Source organism: Ochotona princeps, chromosome X, assembly GCF_030435755.1.
Source record: "Ochotona princeps isolate mOchPri1 chromosome X, mOchPri1.hap1, whole genome shotgun sequence".
Taxonomy (NCBI): domain Eukaryota; kingdom Metazoa; phylum Chordata; class Mammalia; order Lagomorpha; family Ochotonidae; genus Ochotona; species Ochotona princeps.
In genome coordinates this window covers 4068210-4086159 of record NC_080865.1, presented here as the reverse complement: position 1 = coordinate 4086159, position 17950 = coordinate 4068210, and the positions used below count along the sequence as shown (strand labels likewise).

At 46.7% G+C, this 17950-nt stretch overlaps 1 protein-coding gene across 1 annotated transcript in view; it reads left to right on the top strand.

The window, feature by feature from the left end:
• The window catches only part of MAP7D2 (MAP7 domain containing 2), a 95616-nt gene that overhangs the window by 40877 nt on the left and 36789 nt on the right, over nt 1–17950 (top strand). The window contains exons 2-5 of the mRNA XM_058658567.1: nt 8242–8319; nt 9209–9372; nt 15882–15993; nt 16758–16847. Coding sequence (XP_058514550.1) covers nt 8242–8319; nt 9209–9372; nt 15882–15993; nt 16758–16847 — 444 coding nt within the window. The remainder of the gene's footprint in view (nt 1–8241; nt 8320–9208; nt 9373–15881; nt 15994–16757; nt 16848–17950) is intronic.

The window sequence follows — 17950 nt, the reverse complement described above, 5'->3', positions numbered from 1 at the left end:
CAGGAGCTGCATCTCACAAAGATCTGTGGATACTGTATCTCAGGGATTTTGATTTTTTTTTTTAGTTTCATCTCTTCAAAACTGTTTCTCATTAAATTCTTCACTGACTCATAGATCATACAGTAGCATTGTTATTTAACTTCATGGCATTATAAATTTCTTTTTTCTTCTCGTTGTTGATTTTGTGGCTTTTCATTTAAGTTGATGTATAGTAACTGTGTAATGGAGACTATCACATCCAGTGGCATGTTGTTTAATTTCATGGCATTGCAAATTTCTGTTGTTCTTCCCGTTGTTGATTTTGTTTTGTGGCTTTTCAGTTGGTGGTGGTGGTGTATAGTGACTTGTAGCGGAGACTGGCATGTCCAGATGTGAGGATACAGTGCAGTGTGCATCTCTACCTCCAGATCGAAGATGGACTCCCGGTGAAGCAGTTGGATGTGTCATGACAATAGGATGCTGGACTCTCTGCCATTGTCCGTGCCCGCAATGATGGACTTATGACTGTTTATGAAGAACTATGCTGTTGTAATGATGTGGGAGAACTCAGTTGGGGGAGGCAGATTTGGGAAGAGGGTAGAGGAAATTCCAGGGCCTTTGGAGCTGTATGATAAAATTGTAATGATAATAATAAGAAGAAATGAAAAAAAGGTACTAGAGAGAGAAGAGACACAGAGAGGTCTTCCATTTGCTGATTCACCCCTAAAAATATCAGGAGAAGTGTAGGTTTGGCTAGGCTGAAGCTAGGAGCCAGGAGCTTCTTTCTGGTCTCCCATGTGGGTGCAGGGGCCCAATGACTTGGGACATTTTCATCTGCTTTACCAGGCACATTAGCAGAGAGCTGGATTGAAAGTGGAGCAGATGGGACTTGAACCAACAGCCCTATGGGTTGACAGCACTGCAGATGGCAGTTTAATTCATGGTGCCGCAATATTGGACCAAGTATAATCATTCATTTTTTTTAAGTTTTTTTTAAAGATTTATTCATTTTATTACAGCCAGATATGCACAGAGGAGGAGAGACAGAGAGGAAGATCTTCCATCCGATGATTCACTCCCCAACTGAGTCGCAACGGGCCGGTGCGCCAATCCTAAGCCGGGAACCAGGAACCCCCTCCAGGTCTCCCATGCGGGTGCAGTGTCCCAATGCATTGGGCCTTCCTCAACTGCTTTCCCAGGGCACAAGCAGGGAGCTGGATGGGAAGTGGAGCTTCCGGGATTAGAACCGGCGCCCATATGGAATCCCGGGGCTTTCAAGGCGAGGACTTTAGCCACTAGGCCACGCTGCCGGGCCCTTTTTAAAAGTTTTTAATTTTTATTCAAAAGGTAGAGTTACAGAGAGAAAAGGATACAAAGTTAAGGAAGAAGAAAGAGAGAGAGAGAGAGATCTCGCATTTGCTGGCTCACTGCCCAGATGGCCGCACTAGCCAAAGCTGAGCCAGTTGGAGTGCAGGAGCCCAAGGACTTGGGTCTATATCTGCTGATTTCCCACGCCATTAGCAGGAAACAGGATCAGAAGTGGAGCAGCCAGAATATAAGCTGATCTCTTTCTCTCTCTCCTCTGTCTGTAAAAATCTGCCTTTCAAATAAAAATAAATAAGTGTTTAAAAAATTATATTCCAAACATTAATGTTGGGTGGGAAAGAGTCTGTGCAAAATCTAGTGGTTGAGTGCTGGCAACTCTTGCAGGACTAGGGAGGACCCCCCCCCCCAAAGTAGGTGTATGGCTCTCTTTGGAGTTCTTTTTTTAAAGATTTATTTATTTTTATTGGAAGGGCAGATTTACAGAGAAAAGAAGAGACAAAGAGAAAGATCTTCTATCCACTGGTTCACTCCCCAAGTGGCCACAATGACTGGGGCTGAGGTGATCTAAAGCCAGAAGCTTCTTCCAGGTCTCCCACACGGGTGCAGGGTCCCAAGGCTTTGGGCCATCCTTGACTGCTTTCCCAGGCCACAGGCAGGGAGCTGCAAGGTACGTGGCGTAGTTGGACATGAACTGGTGCCCATATGAGATACCACTGGCTCCAATGCAATGATTTAACAACTAGGCCATCACTCCAGACCTTCTTTGGAGTTCTTATTGGATGAAATTTTTTATCCCTGGTTTGTTTGTTTGTTTCTTCCTTTCTTTCTTTCTTTCTTGACATTTCAGTTGTACACATATGAGTATGACTGGGAAGAAAATTTCTAAATGTGATGAACTTTTAAAGCCAGTTCCAATCCCGGCTGTTCCAGTTGCCATACACCTCCCTGCTTGTGGCCTGGGAAAGCAGTCAAGAATGGGCCAAAGTCTTGGGACCCTGCAGCCACGAGGGATACCTGGAAGAGGCTTCTAACTTCTGGCTCCAGATTGGCTGAGCTTCAGCTGTTGCGGCCACTTGGGGAGTGAATCAACAGACAAGATCTTCCTGTCTGTATATCTAACTTTCCAATAAAAATGAAATAAATCTAAAGAAAAAATACATTGCTATAGCCCAAGTAGAGCAGGGATTCTAAGGAAGAACAAGTCAGTGCAAGCATGAGATATTATGCTGTTCTGTTCACATAAAATGGTTTTTAATTTCCCCTAGGGGTGAATTGCGTAGGAGAAGGCTGCTGCTTCAGAGGTGAACATTGATCTGAATATTGGTTCCCTGGACAGCATTGTTGTCCTAGTTATGGGACAGGTGTGCCTCTGGCATGGCTGCCCGTGTCCTTTACCTGCGTAGCGGACTTCTTTGACAATGTCTCCTATTCTTTGTCTTTAGATTCTAACCAGGATTGCACAATTGATTCTGTTTTTGTTTTTGTTTTTTGACAGTGGAAAAATAGGTATTGGAACTGGGAGAGAGAAATCATGAATGAGTATCTGATAGAGAGTTTCCATATGCTGGTTCCCTCAGCGGAGTGAGCTGCCAACTTCTCTCACCACTGTGAGGATAGCAGCCACCAGTCCTATGTGGCTGAGGGTCTGAAAGTACCTTATGTGCCCAAGGAACAGAACTGTATGTAATGTATGTACATTTTTTGCCTTAAGTAAGAGGAAGATCCTGTGGTACTACTTGTCTTTACAACACAACGTGCACCATTCTCAGGTAATTACCAAGTCCTGCTTTCAGGAAGAACAAAATGACGAGCCTAGCTAGGCAGTTTCTGCCGTCTGTGCCCGCGGCGCCTCCGTCGCAGTTACCTGATAAGTTAGGCTGATACTTCTGTTTTCTAGATTTGTAGACTCATTTTTAAGAGTTATTTATTTCCATTTGATTTGATGGCTTCCTGCTAAGGTTCCTGGGAGCTCTGAAGTGCGTGGATCCCTGCTACCCACGTGGGAGATCCAAACGGAGTTCCTGGTCCCTGCTTTGTCCTGGCCCTGACAGGCTGCTGTGACCATTTGAGGCGTGAACCAGCAGATGGAAGATATCTCTTTTTCTTTCTGCCTTTAAAATAAAGGATAAATAGTTGTTAAAAAGTTATAGGTCCCGTGGGGCTGGCGTGATGGCTCAGTTGGCTAATTCTCTACCTCCAAGCACTGGGATCCTATATAGTTTCCAGTTCGTGTTCCAACTGCTCTGCTTTCCTTCCAGCTCCTTGCCTGGGAAGGCAGCAGAGGATGGCCCAAAGGCCATGTGGGACCCTGCATCCATGTGGGGGATCTGGAGGAAGTTCCTAGCTCTGGCTTCAGATTGGCTCAGCTCAGCCGTTGCGGCCACATGGCGAGTGAGCCAGCACATGGGAGATCTTTCCTCTCTGTCTCTCCTTCTCTCTGTAAATTTGACTTTCAAATAAAAGTAAATGCTTGAAAAATTTCTGAAAAGAAAGTGTATGTTCTAGACTCAAACTGTGTTCTTGGAATCTGGCTTGACTACTTTTCACAGAATAACCCAGGGCAAGTTAATTAACTTTGTTCCTGTGTTTCTGCGACTATGCATCTGATACAAGGACCACATTAGAACCTCTGTTGTCATCAGGTGTTTGAACTGAGCCCTAGTAACTACTTGTTACTTCCTATTTTGATGCTAGTGATGACAACAGTGGTGAGCACTTACAGTAGTTTCTGATTTGAAGGTGTGACTCTCTCATTGGCCACAAGGGGGCAGGCGGAAATCATGTATGTTTTTGGAGTAAGCCACCTCTTTATAGGACATCAAGGTAGTGTGATAGTTTGAATTGTGCTCTTTCTTTGTTCTTTTTCCTGTTTGAAGGGCACTTTCAACAATTCTGAGACTTACCTTCGATATGTAGTGGGCCTAGTAGTACCTAGAGGTGCATGGGCAATATAGAGCAAAGCTTGGGTTCTGCTGGATGAATAAGTTGGTTTGGGTACTGATGGGAGTGTCTGTCCAGCTGTCCTAGGCTTTTCTCTATAGCTTTTTACACAGAGGTAATCTTTGCTAATTAAACATGAAGTGCATACTACAACCTGAAAATGTTGATGGGAAAGAAGACGGCCTTCTGTCCTGCTCCCCTTCCACCAACTTTGTACCAGTCTGTGAGCATTGTGTGTTTGCCTTGTAGCCACATGACAAGCCACAGGACAAGGCTGGCTGGGTATATCCAGAGGTCTGGAATCCCTTGGGGGAGGCCAGGTTACAGAGAGGCATCTCTGTGGGAAAGCAGAGTGAGCGTGGGGCCTGTGGAGCTTAAGAAGGGATGAAGTGAACAAGAAGGTGTGTGAAGAAAAGGCAGTGTTGAAGTCAAGCTGGAAAGAAAGATTGGTGTCAGATTGTACAGTACCTACATGAGCTGAGGTATTTGGTCTTTTATTGGAAAAGCATATATACAGACAGAAGGAGATAGAAAGATCTTCCATCGGCTGGTTCACTCCCTAAGTGGCTGCAACAGCCAGAGGTGAGCCGATCTGAAGCTATGAGCCAGGAAGCTTCTTCTTGGTCTCCCACGTGGGTTGCAGGGTCCCAAGGCCTTGGGTCATCCTCTGCTGCTTTTGCAGGCCACAAGCAGGGGCCTGAATGGGAACTGGAGCACCCGTATGGAATCCCGGTGTATGCAAGTTGAGGATTTATCCACTAGGGTATCGTGCCAGGCCCAGTATTTGGTCTTTAAAGTATTTTTTTAATTTTTTAAAATAATCTTACTTAGTTGATTAGGGTACAGAGGTTAAGGGTTACAGGAAGGTGGGTGATACCATTGTTTCCACACCGATATCATCATTTTCCCCCTGCATCTGGGGTCAAGGGAGAAACAAAGGGAGGGGTCCTGCTCAAGCAGTTTTGATAGTTCAACAGTTCTGAATTGCTGCCATTCTCACCATTCCAATCGCGATGAAATCTATTCAGAATCCACTGGCCTACATAGTCCCTTCATGGTCGGGGTTCTGAGATCAGCAGTTCAGTTGGAGGGATCTCCAAAGAAACTTCATCTGAGGTGATCCCAGACCTGATTCTGGTGTGTGCTTGCCAGTACAGGGTCCGGCACAGTCCATCACCCCAATCAGCTTATGCTCATGCTGGTGGTTGCACTTGCTGGGTCAGTTCTGTTTCCAGCCCTGTCTTCATGTGAACCAATGGGTGTTGCAGCCCAGCCCGATCCTGTCCATGTCACACTCGGCCCTCATTCAAACCAGTGGGAACTGCAGCCTAGTTGGGGCGACTCCCCATAAACCCCACCAGGCCTGCCCCCTACCCTGGCTCCCATGCATGCCAGTATGTACTGCAGGCTTGTTCTGTCTGTCCCACATCCCATTTAGCTCTCGCACATGTCCCATTTGGGCTGGTGAATCAGTCTGACCCAAATAGATCTTATAGACTCTCCCCTCCAAAGCACCAGGTCTCAGTCGCCACACTTGCCAGAAAGTTCTGGGACCCTGTTGCTGGGAATCACCCAGAATTAATCCCTCACCTACACTCACACTGGCCTAAAAACCCCAGAGCTCGCTGCCGGGCAGCCAGCAGGCAAAACCTCACGCCAAATAGGCGCACTGGCCACCCAAAGCTCAGGACTTGGTCAGCTGCCTTTCGGCAGTGACTTTGGCCTGAGTCCTCAGCATTGGGCCGGCCTGGCTGGGGCACCCCCCACAGCCGCCACGCTGCAGGGAGCTGCTTTTGCCCCAACCCCACGGTGTGAACCCCTGTAAAGTATTTTTAAAAGATGTATTTATCTGCAAATCAAAGTTACATACACACACATAGGAATAGAAAGAAATGGAGGGGGCAGGGAGAGAGATCTTCCATCCTCTGATTCATTCCCAAGATGACCAGGCAGGAGACAGGAGCGTCTTCCAGATCTCCCATTTTGTGTCAGGGGCCCAAGTTCTTGGGCCATGTTTGCTGATTTTTCTAGGCCTCTAAGAGGAAACTGAATCACAAGTGGAGCAGTCAGGACTCAAATTGAAGTTCATATGGTAAGCTGACATCGCAGGAGGGGTCTGTTTGCTGTGTTACAACACTGGTTCCAAAGGCCTTTAAATTCTTGATGACATTCATATTGTTGGTAGCATGATAATAATTAAGGGATGACTGAAAGCAAGCGTAAGGAGTGGTGCTTACAGGCTAAGGTGGATGTTCTCATGCTTTCCTCTTGAGCTTTAATATTCCTGACGTGTAATCCAGACTATAAAACCAGATACATCTGGGGAGTCATGGCAGTTTGCTAGTGTTGTGTCGTCCCCCTTCCGTATTCCCTCTATCACATCTCTGGGTCCATGACGTGCATGAACCTCCTTGGAGAGTGAGTGCAGACAACTGGCAGCAAGGAACATTGTGAAGTCAGCAGGTAATGCCCCCAGAGCGGAAAACCTAGGTGCAAGGGAAGTGAATATGGTTGTGATCATAATAAAGCTGATTTCTCTTGAGCAATGCACTTAAACATTATATTGGTTATGCTTGTGAATGACCAGTTACAACAGAGTGCAGCAAATTATTTCTAATAAAACTACCATGAAGTTCTACTTAGGGCCCAGTGCAGTAGCCTAGTGGCTAAGGTCCTCACCCAGCACATGCCGGGATCCCATGTGGGTGCCAATTCATGTCCTGGCTGCTCCACTTCCCATCCAGCTCCCTGCTTGTGGCCTGGGAAAGCAGTCGAGGACGGCCCAAAGCCTTGGGACCCTGCACCCGTGTGGGAGACCTGGAGGAAGTTCCAGGCTCCTGGCTTTCGATCAGCGCAGGCCAGCCATTGTGACCATAGGGGAGTGAATCATCAGATGGAAGATCTTCCTCTCTGTCTCATTCTCTGTGTATATCTGACTTTCCCATAAAAATAAATAAACCTTAAAAAAATTAAAAAGAAGATCCGTTTGACCTTTAAAAGTCCTTTAGGGTTCTGAGCTGCTGGGGTGCAGTTTTGGAGCTTCAGGGGTATTTCCTACACATTTTGGAGGAAGCTGTGAAATGTTCCACCTTATATATTATAGACATTTTATTCATAAATAGGAATACATAATATTGGTGTCTTTATGATTTTTTTAAAAAAGATTTATTTATTTTTATTGGAAAGTAAGATTTTCAGAGAGAAGGAGACAGAGAGAAAGATCTTCTATCTGATGGTTCACTCCCCAAGTGACCACAAGAGCCGGACTTGAACCAATCCAAAGCCAGGAGCTTCTTCCAGGTCTTCCACTTGGGTACAAGGTGCCAAGGTTTTGGGCCATCCTGTACTGCTTTCCTGGGCCACAAGCAGGGAGCTGGAAGGGAAGTGTCAAATACAAGGTGAGGATTTAGTCAGTAGAGTATTATGCTGGGCCCTTCTCTATGATTATAACGTACTAAGATTGACATAGGAGTACAATTGGTAGATTGAGTTCAAATTTGAGCACTACATTACACCACATTGACCTTCATAGCTTTGTGTGTCTCTTGGCATTTGCTCTCTTTCAGCAGTTGGGATGTTTGAGTTTGTGTGTAATAGACATTCAGAATTTTGTCTACTTCTGTGCCTTCCTCTCCCTGATGCAGTAGTGCCTCAGGCCTGGCACCAAGCTGCAAAAGCCCTGCTGAGGGTCTTTACACTCTGCCAGGCGGCTGTCCCTTACCACACTTTCTGACCTTCGCAGGGCCAGAGAATGAAAAAAAAAGCTTGGTCCTTTGGGTTTGGTCTGAGCCCCACCACAGCACATGTTGGCGTGGGTGGAGCGGCAGCTGCTGCCCTTTGCTGTTGCCTGCGGTGCGTAATGCAAGGGGATAGTCTAGACTTTTCATTACGGATCATGTGTGCTTGCAGCAAGGCCAAGGATACCTGCCCAGCTGCCTGTAGCATTCAACCTGTAGGAAAAGGAAAAGAAAAATCATCATGTTTTCTCTCTTGTAGGTATGGATGGATTTTTGAAATCAGATGAGAGACAAAGATTAGCCAAAGAAAGACGAGAAGAAAGAGAGAAATGCCTGGGTAAGTTGCATGATTTGTGGCTGGGACTTTTCTAAAGCTCCTTACATGAATGGGAAGAAACGTAGGCCAATTGCTAGATGAGTATGGTTAGTGACCCTATGCTGTAACTCTCCTATTCAGTAATGCAGAATTCTTGCAACAGTTCTTTTACTCATTTAGCAAATGGGGACTGTCTGCTGTGTCTCAGGCACTGTTAGTGGCTATATGGATGTCATGACAAAGAAAAAGATACCTTTGCTGCCCTAAACCAAGGGGAATCATGGTACCCTCCAGAGTTCACTGTTTACACTCACTTGGATTCTGTCGTGGAGATCTAGAAAGACCCCCGTCAGAACTGAGGAAGTTGGCACTTAAGTCCATTTTTGCATTAAAGCAGGGAGCCCTGCTTGATAAAGGCCATCTTAACCTCCTGCGAGATAGACAGGTAAGTCATGTTTACTATGCTGTACTGTGAGGAAAAGAATACTTTTTTTTTTACCACCTTAACTAGTTCAGGGTCTGGTACATGGTGAATTCAGTTAGTGATATACCCTTATAAATATTATTCCTCAAACTGTCATGTGAACTAGCTGGGTTTTTTTTTACTCAATGATAGCAGCAGTCATTGTAGTTGCTGTGCATGGGAGCACCTGCTGTGTGTGTGACATGCATCTTCTTGGTTTAGTCTTCACAACACTTCACAGAGTAGGAAGCCAAGACACAGGGTTATATAGTTAACAAGCCTAGGGTCATAACCGAGCTAGAGGCAAAGGTGCTAGACTTAGTCACTAAATCCTAGGAGATCCCATCAGGCTCTTTTTTGGTCTTCCCTCTTCTTGGTTTCTGTTCTGAATCCAGGCAGCCTGGGATGCTCTGGATAGGACATATCTCTTTGGTGTTCCTTCTCCAGCTGCCCGGGAACAACAGATTCTGGAGAAGCAGAAGAGAGCCAAGCTCCAGTATGAGAAGCAAATTGAGGAGCGATGGCGGAAACTGGAAGAGCAGCGACAGCGGGAGGATCAGAAGAGGGCTGCTGTGGAAGAGAAGAGGAAGCAGAAGCTGCGGGAGGAGGAGGTGAGCTCCCGGAGCCGTCCAGTGCTCGAGGCGGCTCAGCCAGCCCTCCAAGGCGGCTCAGCCGAGGTCCCCCCAGGCGGCTCAGCCGAGGTCCCCCCAGGCGGCTCAGCCGAGGTCCCCCCCCCCCCCCCCCGCCCGCGGCTCAGCCGAGGTCCCCCCCCCCAGGCGGCTCAGCCGAGGCCCTCCAAGGCGCGGCCTCTATCAGTGTGACCCAGCCAAGTGGAAGCATCACTAGCAGTAATCACTACAAAGCGCAGGCGCTAATTCACCTTGTAACCTTTGGCAAACCATGGACTTGTCTGGGCCTTGATTTGCTTGTTTTCCAAGTGGAGGAAATGAATTTATTGGTCTCCAACACCTGTTAGAACTAACCTTTTCTCTAAATTAAAGCTCACAGGGAATTATTTGAATAGGGACTCGTGATATAGACCTGGGGGTGTCCAGGAATCTGATTTCCAAGGGCAAATACAAGGTCAGAGCAAGAGCTGTGAACAAGGAGAATATGCTCCTGTTATCCACTGCTGGAAGAGAAGTCTACCTTCAGATGAAAGGTGCCAATGTATTTAAATTTTAATGCAGTTTGTAGGTTTAATCACAATTTTTTTCTAGTAACCTTTTTGTCAAGAAATGAAATGCAGTCACCCCTACAAAATCCTATTACTAAATTTTCAAAATGTATTCAGAAAGTTATTTAGATTATAGATTTTAATAAGTATATTTGGGAATATAAGCATATGTTGTATCTTATGGTAATCATTTTTTATTTTTAAGATATGACTCATCTTTTAGTATGAACAATATATAGCAATTGGGTAATTTCTATCACTCTTAGAATATGAATGCATTCGTATCAATTCAGTATTTTTTAAATCTATGAGCAGTTGTTTATCACTTTATAAGGGTGTAAGAGTATTACAAAAAGTTCATGGAAAATGAAATATGATGATAACTTGTTTTGCTGTGAAAAATATTTGAAATCAGTGCATACTTTTTCATAATATACATTTCCCATAACCTTTTGAAGAACCTCTATGTATATTTACTTTCCTCTTTTTTTAGTTTAAAAATACATTAGCGGTGCCTGGCGGCGTGGCCTAGTGGCTAAAGTCCTCGCCTTGGACGCCCCGGGATCCCATATGGGCACCGGTTCTAGTCCCAGCAGCTCCACTTCCCATCCAGCTCCCTGCTTGTGGCCTGGGAAAGCAGTCGAGGATGGCCCAATGCATTGGGACCCTGCACCCACATGGGAGACCTGGAGGGGGTTCCTGGTTCCTGGCTTCGGATCGGCACACCGGCCCGTTGCGGCTCAGTTGGGGAGTGGATCATCGGACGGAGGATCTTCCTCTCTGTCTCTCCTCCTGTGTGTCTGACTTTGTGATAAAAATAAAAAAAAATACATTAGCAAAACTAGCCCCACCTTTTCCCAAGAAGCCACCCATTTCGGGTGATTTGCTTGGAGCTCTTGGTGAGTAAAGGACTCAGGAAGAGCCTTGGCTGCGGCTTGCACCTGCGGACTACAGTCTGATTGCTGTGCCTTCATCTTTCAGTCCAAAAAACTGAACTGCCGGTTCAAAAACACTGCTTCCAACTCCAGCATTGGGCAGGAGGAAATCTCCAGAATGGCATTTGGAGTAGCTCAGTGGATTCAAGGTAGCTGGCTGAGTTAGTCTTTCTAGAAGTGACTGACTAGGCCAGAGACAGGCTTGCCTTTCACTGAGCACTGCCTTCTGCTTATGCCCTCCTGCCTGGTCAGTGGGCTGGCTGGCTCCATGAACTTCAGTCGCTTTGTTCTCATTGATCCACTCTTATGAGATCTACCTGGCACGGAGGAGATTCACCACAACCCACCCGATCTTAAATGCGCTCGAGAAGGAAAGATTTTAATGTTTGTTGTTAAATACTTAATGTCAGATCCATATCATGAAGTATTCAGCCCCAGTCTTGAGTGACCCTACTTCAGGCATCAAATGGTAGAGAGGTTCTGTTTACTCCAAGCTGTGTTTTTTAATTTTTTTTAAAAATGTATTTATTTGAAAAAAAAAATGTGTTTATTTGACACGCAGAGTTATAGAGAAAAGGCGGTGGGGGGTATCTTTGACCCACTGGTTCATTCCCTGAATTGCCACAGTGGCCAAGACTGGACTAAGCCAAAGCCAGGAGCTGGAACTCCCCTGATTGTCTCCAGTCTTGTGGTGGGGACCCATGCGCTTGCGCCATCTTCCGCTGCTTTCCCAGGCACCATTAATGGGGATTTGATCTGAAGTACAGCAGCCAAAACGCGAACTGGTGCTCGTGTGGCATGTTGGTGCCACAGATGGTGGCTTAACCTTCTGTGCTACAACACAGGTGCCCAATTGTAAGTTTTGTTTGGCAGATTACCAGGGTCAGTCATCAGAATTTAGTGGGCCAGGGTCTTAAGGACAGGATCCTATGAGGAAATGCAAACTCAGGATGGGTTCCTGGGCCCACACTGGAGCACAGGTGATAGCACATAGGAATCTGGGACTCAGCGGACTGAGAAAAGAAATCCTCTTTTTCTGCTCACAAAACTGAACAACTCTTAGCAAAGTTCAGTTTAGAGGAAAATTATGCAAAAATCCTGTGAAGCTAAGCATTCATCTTCCCCTTCTAGTGTAGTTATCCAGATACCGCATGGATGACCTTTATGTGTTTCTAGTAAGTGAAATAAAAGAACTTGTTTCTGATCTCTAAATCATGGTTATGCAGTTGATGTTGTCCTAAATTAATTTTCTTGCTCACTTTTTTTTAAGCCATGTGGAAATTGTAGGTTTTTGTTTTGGAGTTGGGCAAGAATTAACCCAAATCTGTAGCACCTCAGGATTTGTTTTAACATTTTTTTAAGAGTTGCCAAGAAGGAGAGAGGGAGGAATGGAGGGGGAGAGAGAGAGAGAATCTTGGACTGGTGCTTGTATGGGTTGCTGGCGTTGCTAAGAGCTGCCCCTCGGTTGGGCTTTATGAGGGCTAAAGAGCCCCAGTGAAGCGGCTGGCTCTGCAGCGGCCCTTCTCCCGTGGGAGCCCGGGCAGCAGCTGGGATCCGCAGCATCACTGTGCAGCTGGCCTCATAGAATCAGAGCCGCTTCCCTTCCCTGCCAAGGACAGCTTTCGGAAAGGAGCAGTTTGGCTCATTCAGCAGAGTGCTTTTAGATAAATCCTGTTCAGAGAAAAGCTGTATTGTTGTTCTTCTCTTTGAATTACAGATTGTTTGGTTCTTCCTTCCATACTCAAACCTACGTAACTCTGGGAAAGTATGACTGCTCTATCCAGTATTTGAAATATGAGGTGTTATTCCCAGAAAATTATGAAACAGAGAAGTGTCACAGTATGAAAACAGTTGATTGCCCTTTAGGAAGTTCTAATATAAAAATATGGCTTTGCAAAATAAATAAATCATAAAGTATTACCCCCAAAAGTTAGGCTTAAGGCTACAAAAAGTGAAATTATATTTTTAATTAAAATGTTGTCAAATCAAAATGTTCTATGCGTTCACCCAGAAAGGCTGCTGTGCGTTCTAGAGCAAAATGTTAGTTCTTCCAGATACTGTGTAACTGCCTGGAGGCAGGCCTCAACGAGTTAATGCTTATCTAGCATTATTCTTAAAGACATCAAGGTCTGGGGATTCGGGCCTTGGAGATGGGGGCAAGTGCCGCTCCTCACAATGTGGCGGCTGTGGGGGGTGCCCCTGCCGGGTCGGACCCAGTGCTGGGGGCTCACGCCAAAGACACTGCCGCAAGGCAGTGAACGAGTCCTCGGCCTCACCCAGGGCAGCCAGTGCACCATGTGATGCCAGGCTCTGCCTGCTGGCCGCCCGGCCTGGGAGCTCTGGGGTATTGGTTGTCTGAATTGCTGCTTGGGTAGCTCCAGTTTGATCCCACTGTGCTTCTGGGATCTCAGTCAATCCTTAACATTCCCAATGGCGGTAACTCCTCCTTTGAAGAAATTGGTAACGGAACAGAATGTACTGGGCAGGACTGAGCAAACCTTAGCCTACAAGGAAAACTAGAAACCAGCATGGAGCACAGGTCATGCCGAGCCATGCTCTTGCACCTACTGGTCTACTTGAGTCAAGGACACTAAGTCACACTGTCTAAGGCAGAGGCCAGGACAAGTGAGGGACTGAGACAAGCTGAGTCAGAGCAACCACTGGCAGGCGCATGATCTATGGCTAGGAACAGGCCCAGCTGGGGAGCTAAGGGGACACCTTAACTGGGTTGAGGTTCCCACCAAGGAGCGCGTGTGCTGGAATGGGGTTGCGTTCTATCTAGGAAACAGTTGCAATCTCCCGAGGCACGAGTGTGGACTGGGATTGGATGCACCAGGCCAGGCCAGACCCCAACACCCTCTGGTGTCCTGGAGAGCCAGGGTGGATGTGGGACTGACTAGGCTGGGTCTCAACCCCATACTGAGCCATGTGTGAGCTGTATGTGGGTATGGACGAGCCATGGCTGGGCTGAAACATCCAACAACAAGAACCAGAACGGGGTGAAAGCAAGCCAGGAAAAGCCACTGTTCCTGCTAGGACATGAGGTGAACTGAATAGGGCTGGCTCAAGGACCCCCTGGTATGCGCAAAATCTGGCATTGGGAGAGGTTCTGATGGAGGAACCTGGGCAACTCCTCTGGCAGGACACAGTCCCTGCAGGTAAGCGCAAGAAGCATGATAGGAAACAGCCCAGAATAGGCCATGGAAAGTTTCCCACTGGCATACATTTGGCATGGGTCAGGGGCAGACCAGGCTGAATCAGTTCATGTCATACACTGGTAAATCCGAACACCAGAACAGAGTGTGGGTCGAGCCGGGACTGGTCGCAACAAAACCAGTGCACACTATGGAACGCTAGGGTGAGGCTGCCTGTACTGGATTTGACTGCAGCACCCAACCAGCACGCGCGAGATCCAGGAAGGGAGGGGCAGAGCCGGCGGGGGGATTAAGGGGCTGGTCCCCTCGCCAGACAGCTACTCCCACTGGAGAGCTTGGGCTGGGATGGGGACAGACCAGACTAAGCAAGGCTGCAACACCTGTGCGCTGCACGTGGACTAGATCAGGGAAAAGCCAGGCTGGGCTGATTATTCTTGCTGGTGCAAGCATAAATTAGAGTGGGTGAGGGATGTTTGGGCTTAGCCACAGCATCAGCTGGCAGAAGCTGGCACTGGGGACTAATTCTGTCAAGTCAAATCACAGAACCACCCAAAGAGTGCATAAACCGGGACTGAGAGAGACCTGGGAGGGAAATAGTGGGTTCCTCCCTCTTGGGTCACTACTCCCGCTGGAGGACATGAAAACTTAGACGGGGGCTGGGGTGGCTAGACAGAGAGGCACTCAACAACATCCGTGAGGGCTGGAGAGTTGAGTTGGTTAGATGGAACTAAGCTTTAATACCCACTGACATGTATGAGAGCCAAATGGGATGTGGGACAGACTGGACTAGTCTGCTATACATACTGGCAAACCAGGGTCGGGGGCGGGCCTGGTGGGGGTTATTGTGGGTCGCCCCGACTAGGCTGCAGCTCTCACTGGTTGATGCAAGGGCCGAGTGTGTGCTGGGCAGAGCCAGGCTGGACTGCAACACCCATTGGTTCCAGTGGAAGTCAGGACTGAAAACAGAACCAACCCAGCAATTGAAACCACCAGCTGATCGTGGTGATGGACTGTGCCGGGCCCTGTGCTTGCTAGAGCATACAAGAATCTGGTCTGGGAATACCTCAAAGTTTCTTTGGAGATCTCCCCAATCGAACTGCTAGACTCAGAACCCTAGCCAAGAAAAGACAGAGGACAGAGCAAGTCAATCAACCATCTCAGCTATATGTTGGCAGCGAAATACTGGGCAAATGAAGACTCTATGATGGACTGTGTCAATCAGTGGATGACCTCATCGAGTGAAACTGGCAGCGATTCATAACTGGAGAACTATTAAAACCACTTGAGCAAGGATCTCAGAGCATGCCCCACATCCAGGACTTGGGGTGGGTGGGAAACTGGGTGGGGCTTCTCCATCAATATCCCCCTTTACCTCAGATACATGATGGAAACAGTATGGACATAATACTATTACCCACTTCCCTATACCCCCTGAACCTTTGTTTTTTTTTTTTTTACCGGAATTAACTATGTAAAGATTGTCAACAAAAATACAATAAAAAAAAAAGATTATTTGATCTTGAAAAAAAAAAAAAGACATCAAGGTCTGGCTCAATGGAAGCTTCTCCTGGGGAAGGAGGGGACAGGGAGGAGAAAGGACAGCGCCGGGACATTGTGTTCACAATAAGGAGCAGCGGTAGCCTAAATGCATTGTTTATTCTCCACCCACTAAGAAACTCCTCCCGTGTGCGGTGGTGCAGCTGCGGAAGCAGAGGGAATACGAGTGCCTGGGTTTGAATGCTGAGCAAAGAAGCTCATTTGGTGACTCAGCGTGCGCACTGAGGCACAGTGCGGTGGTAGGGCTGGCTGCTTCATCTTGCTCTGTGACACTGACGCTTGCTGTGGACTGGCAGGAGCGGCTCGAGGCCATGATGCGCCGTTCTCTGGAGCGCTCGCAGCAGCTGGAACTGAAGAAGAAGTGTTCATGGGGAGCATCCCAGGCCACAGGACCTGGAGTTCGGGATGGTAAGTTGAGGGCTGTCTGCGGTGCAGGGCCCTCCTGGGGAGAACTTGGGAGCAGCTTGGTTCTGAGGGACACATTGTACATTTAACAGGGACCGTTTGGAGATGTAGTGTTCGAAACTGCCAAACCTCCTTTGCATGCATTTCTGTAAAGGGAAATTATACCTTTTTGCTGGCAAATAGCAGTTGATAGAGTTACAGTGCTTTAAGGTTGAGCAAAAAATAAGCAAACAAACAAACAAAGAAAATGCATCCACAGCCTGGCCACTCAGTGGGCAAGCCCAGGGCTGAACTGATTGACCACTCTGGAAACAAGCGGGAACAGCAGGGCTGCCTCGCCAAGAGAGATGGGCTTTTTCTTTTCTTGTTATGAATGTTTGCTGCTCTTTCAGTCTTTGCTTCAAGGTGACTTATTTCATTCCCTGGTTCACACTCATTTTAAAGTTTCCAATGTTCAGTGTACTGTGTGCTTCGGTACTCGCTTCCTCTTTCCAGTGTTGCTTGATGTTTCAGTGATGTTAGCATTCTGCTGGGCAGGAGTGAGTGATATACTAGCTGTTTCTGACAGAAAGTGTTTATAGTCATTTCTTTTACTTGGCTCAGTTGCTGTTTTAACCTTTGGCAGTGAAAATATTTTTTTTTTCCTTTCTTGAGAAGTTAGCAACTCACTTAAGTTCCTTTTCAGTTTTTCTAATTAGAAATTAAAATACAACAAATTGGGAACTTTTTTCTTTCACCTCTCTTTGCTCTGCTGTTTTGCTGTGTAGGTGAATCTGAAACTGCCCCACCCCCTCCTCTAGCTTTAGCAGCCAGCACTCTTGCTCCGGATGCAGGGGCCGCCGCCGAGTCTGCCAACGGTACAGCCGAGCGTCACCGCGCCATGGCGTCTGTGAAACTGTCCCGATCACTCTCATTTCTGTGTCTGTCCTAAGCACTTTTACAATTGATTTCTTAGTTTGACCTCTTCAGACTTTTTTTCTAGAAATGTGAATGGCATGCCCATAATTCCTTGTTCTTCTGTCATCATGGAGCTGTGCATGCTTTACGTCTTAGTGTCCTGGACGCATTTCACGCTCAGTTCACTGATTTCTGCCTGGAGCAGTTGTGTTGGTGTTTGGTTTTTATGTATGTAACTCTATAACAATGTCATTGATCATCTGTTTTAGGTATTAAGTAGTAGGACATTCCCATCACTTCTAGTTACCAAAACCTATCAACACAGAACTTTGAATAGAATACTTGGGCCTGGTGTTAATGTAGTGAATGAACAAGTGTTTAACAGGGAATGACAGGCAAACCATCACTACTAACACTAGGAATTGAATCTTTAGATAATCTGGCTTTGTATTTCATTTCTTTTCTCAAACAGGCTGTGTCTTTTGGATACAGACTTGGGAAGTTCTTATGATCTCTATGAAAGACAGTACTGGCAAAACCTTTTCATTTAATAAGGACTTGGGAATTCAACCTGTCTTTATCTGGCAATGAGAAAATAAGATGTAAGATTACAGATGCGGTGTTCACCAGCAACATATATCATAGTAGCGGTGAAAATAAATAGCTTTGGTTTCTGGCCTCCTTTGACAAAGAATAACTTACTTAATAGAGCTTGTGCTGCCTGGGTCAAGTGCACATAGCATTGGCCCCGTCCTTCCTCTTCAGTGCAGCGGGAGTGAGCTTGACACTGGTGAGTATTTAAGAAGGCACCAAAAAATCCAAATAATCAAAACCAAATAATTTTTTCAAAGATTTATTTTTTATTTTTATTGGAAAGTCAGATATACAGAGAGGAAAGAGAGAGGAAAGATCTTCTGTCCGCTGCCTCACTCCCCAAGTGACCACAGTGGCTGGAGCTGAGCTGATCTGAAGCCAGGATCTCAAGCCTCTTCCGAGTCTCCTACGTGGGTGCAGGGTCCCAAGGCTTTGGGCCATCCTTGACTGCTTCCCAGGCTACAAGTGG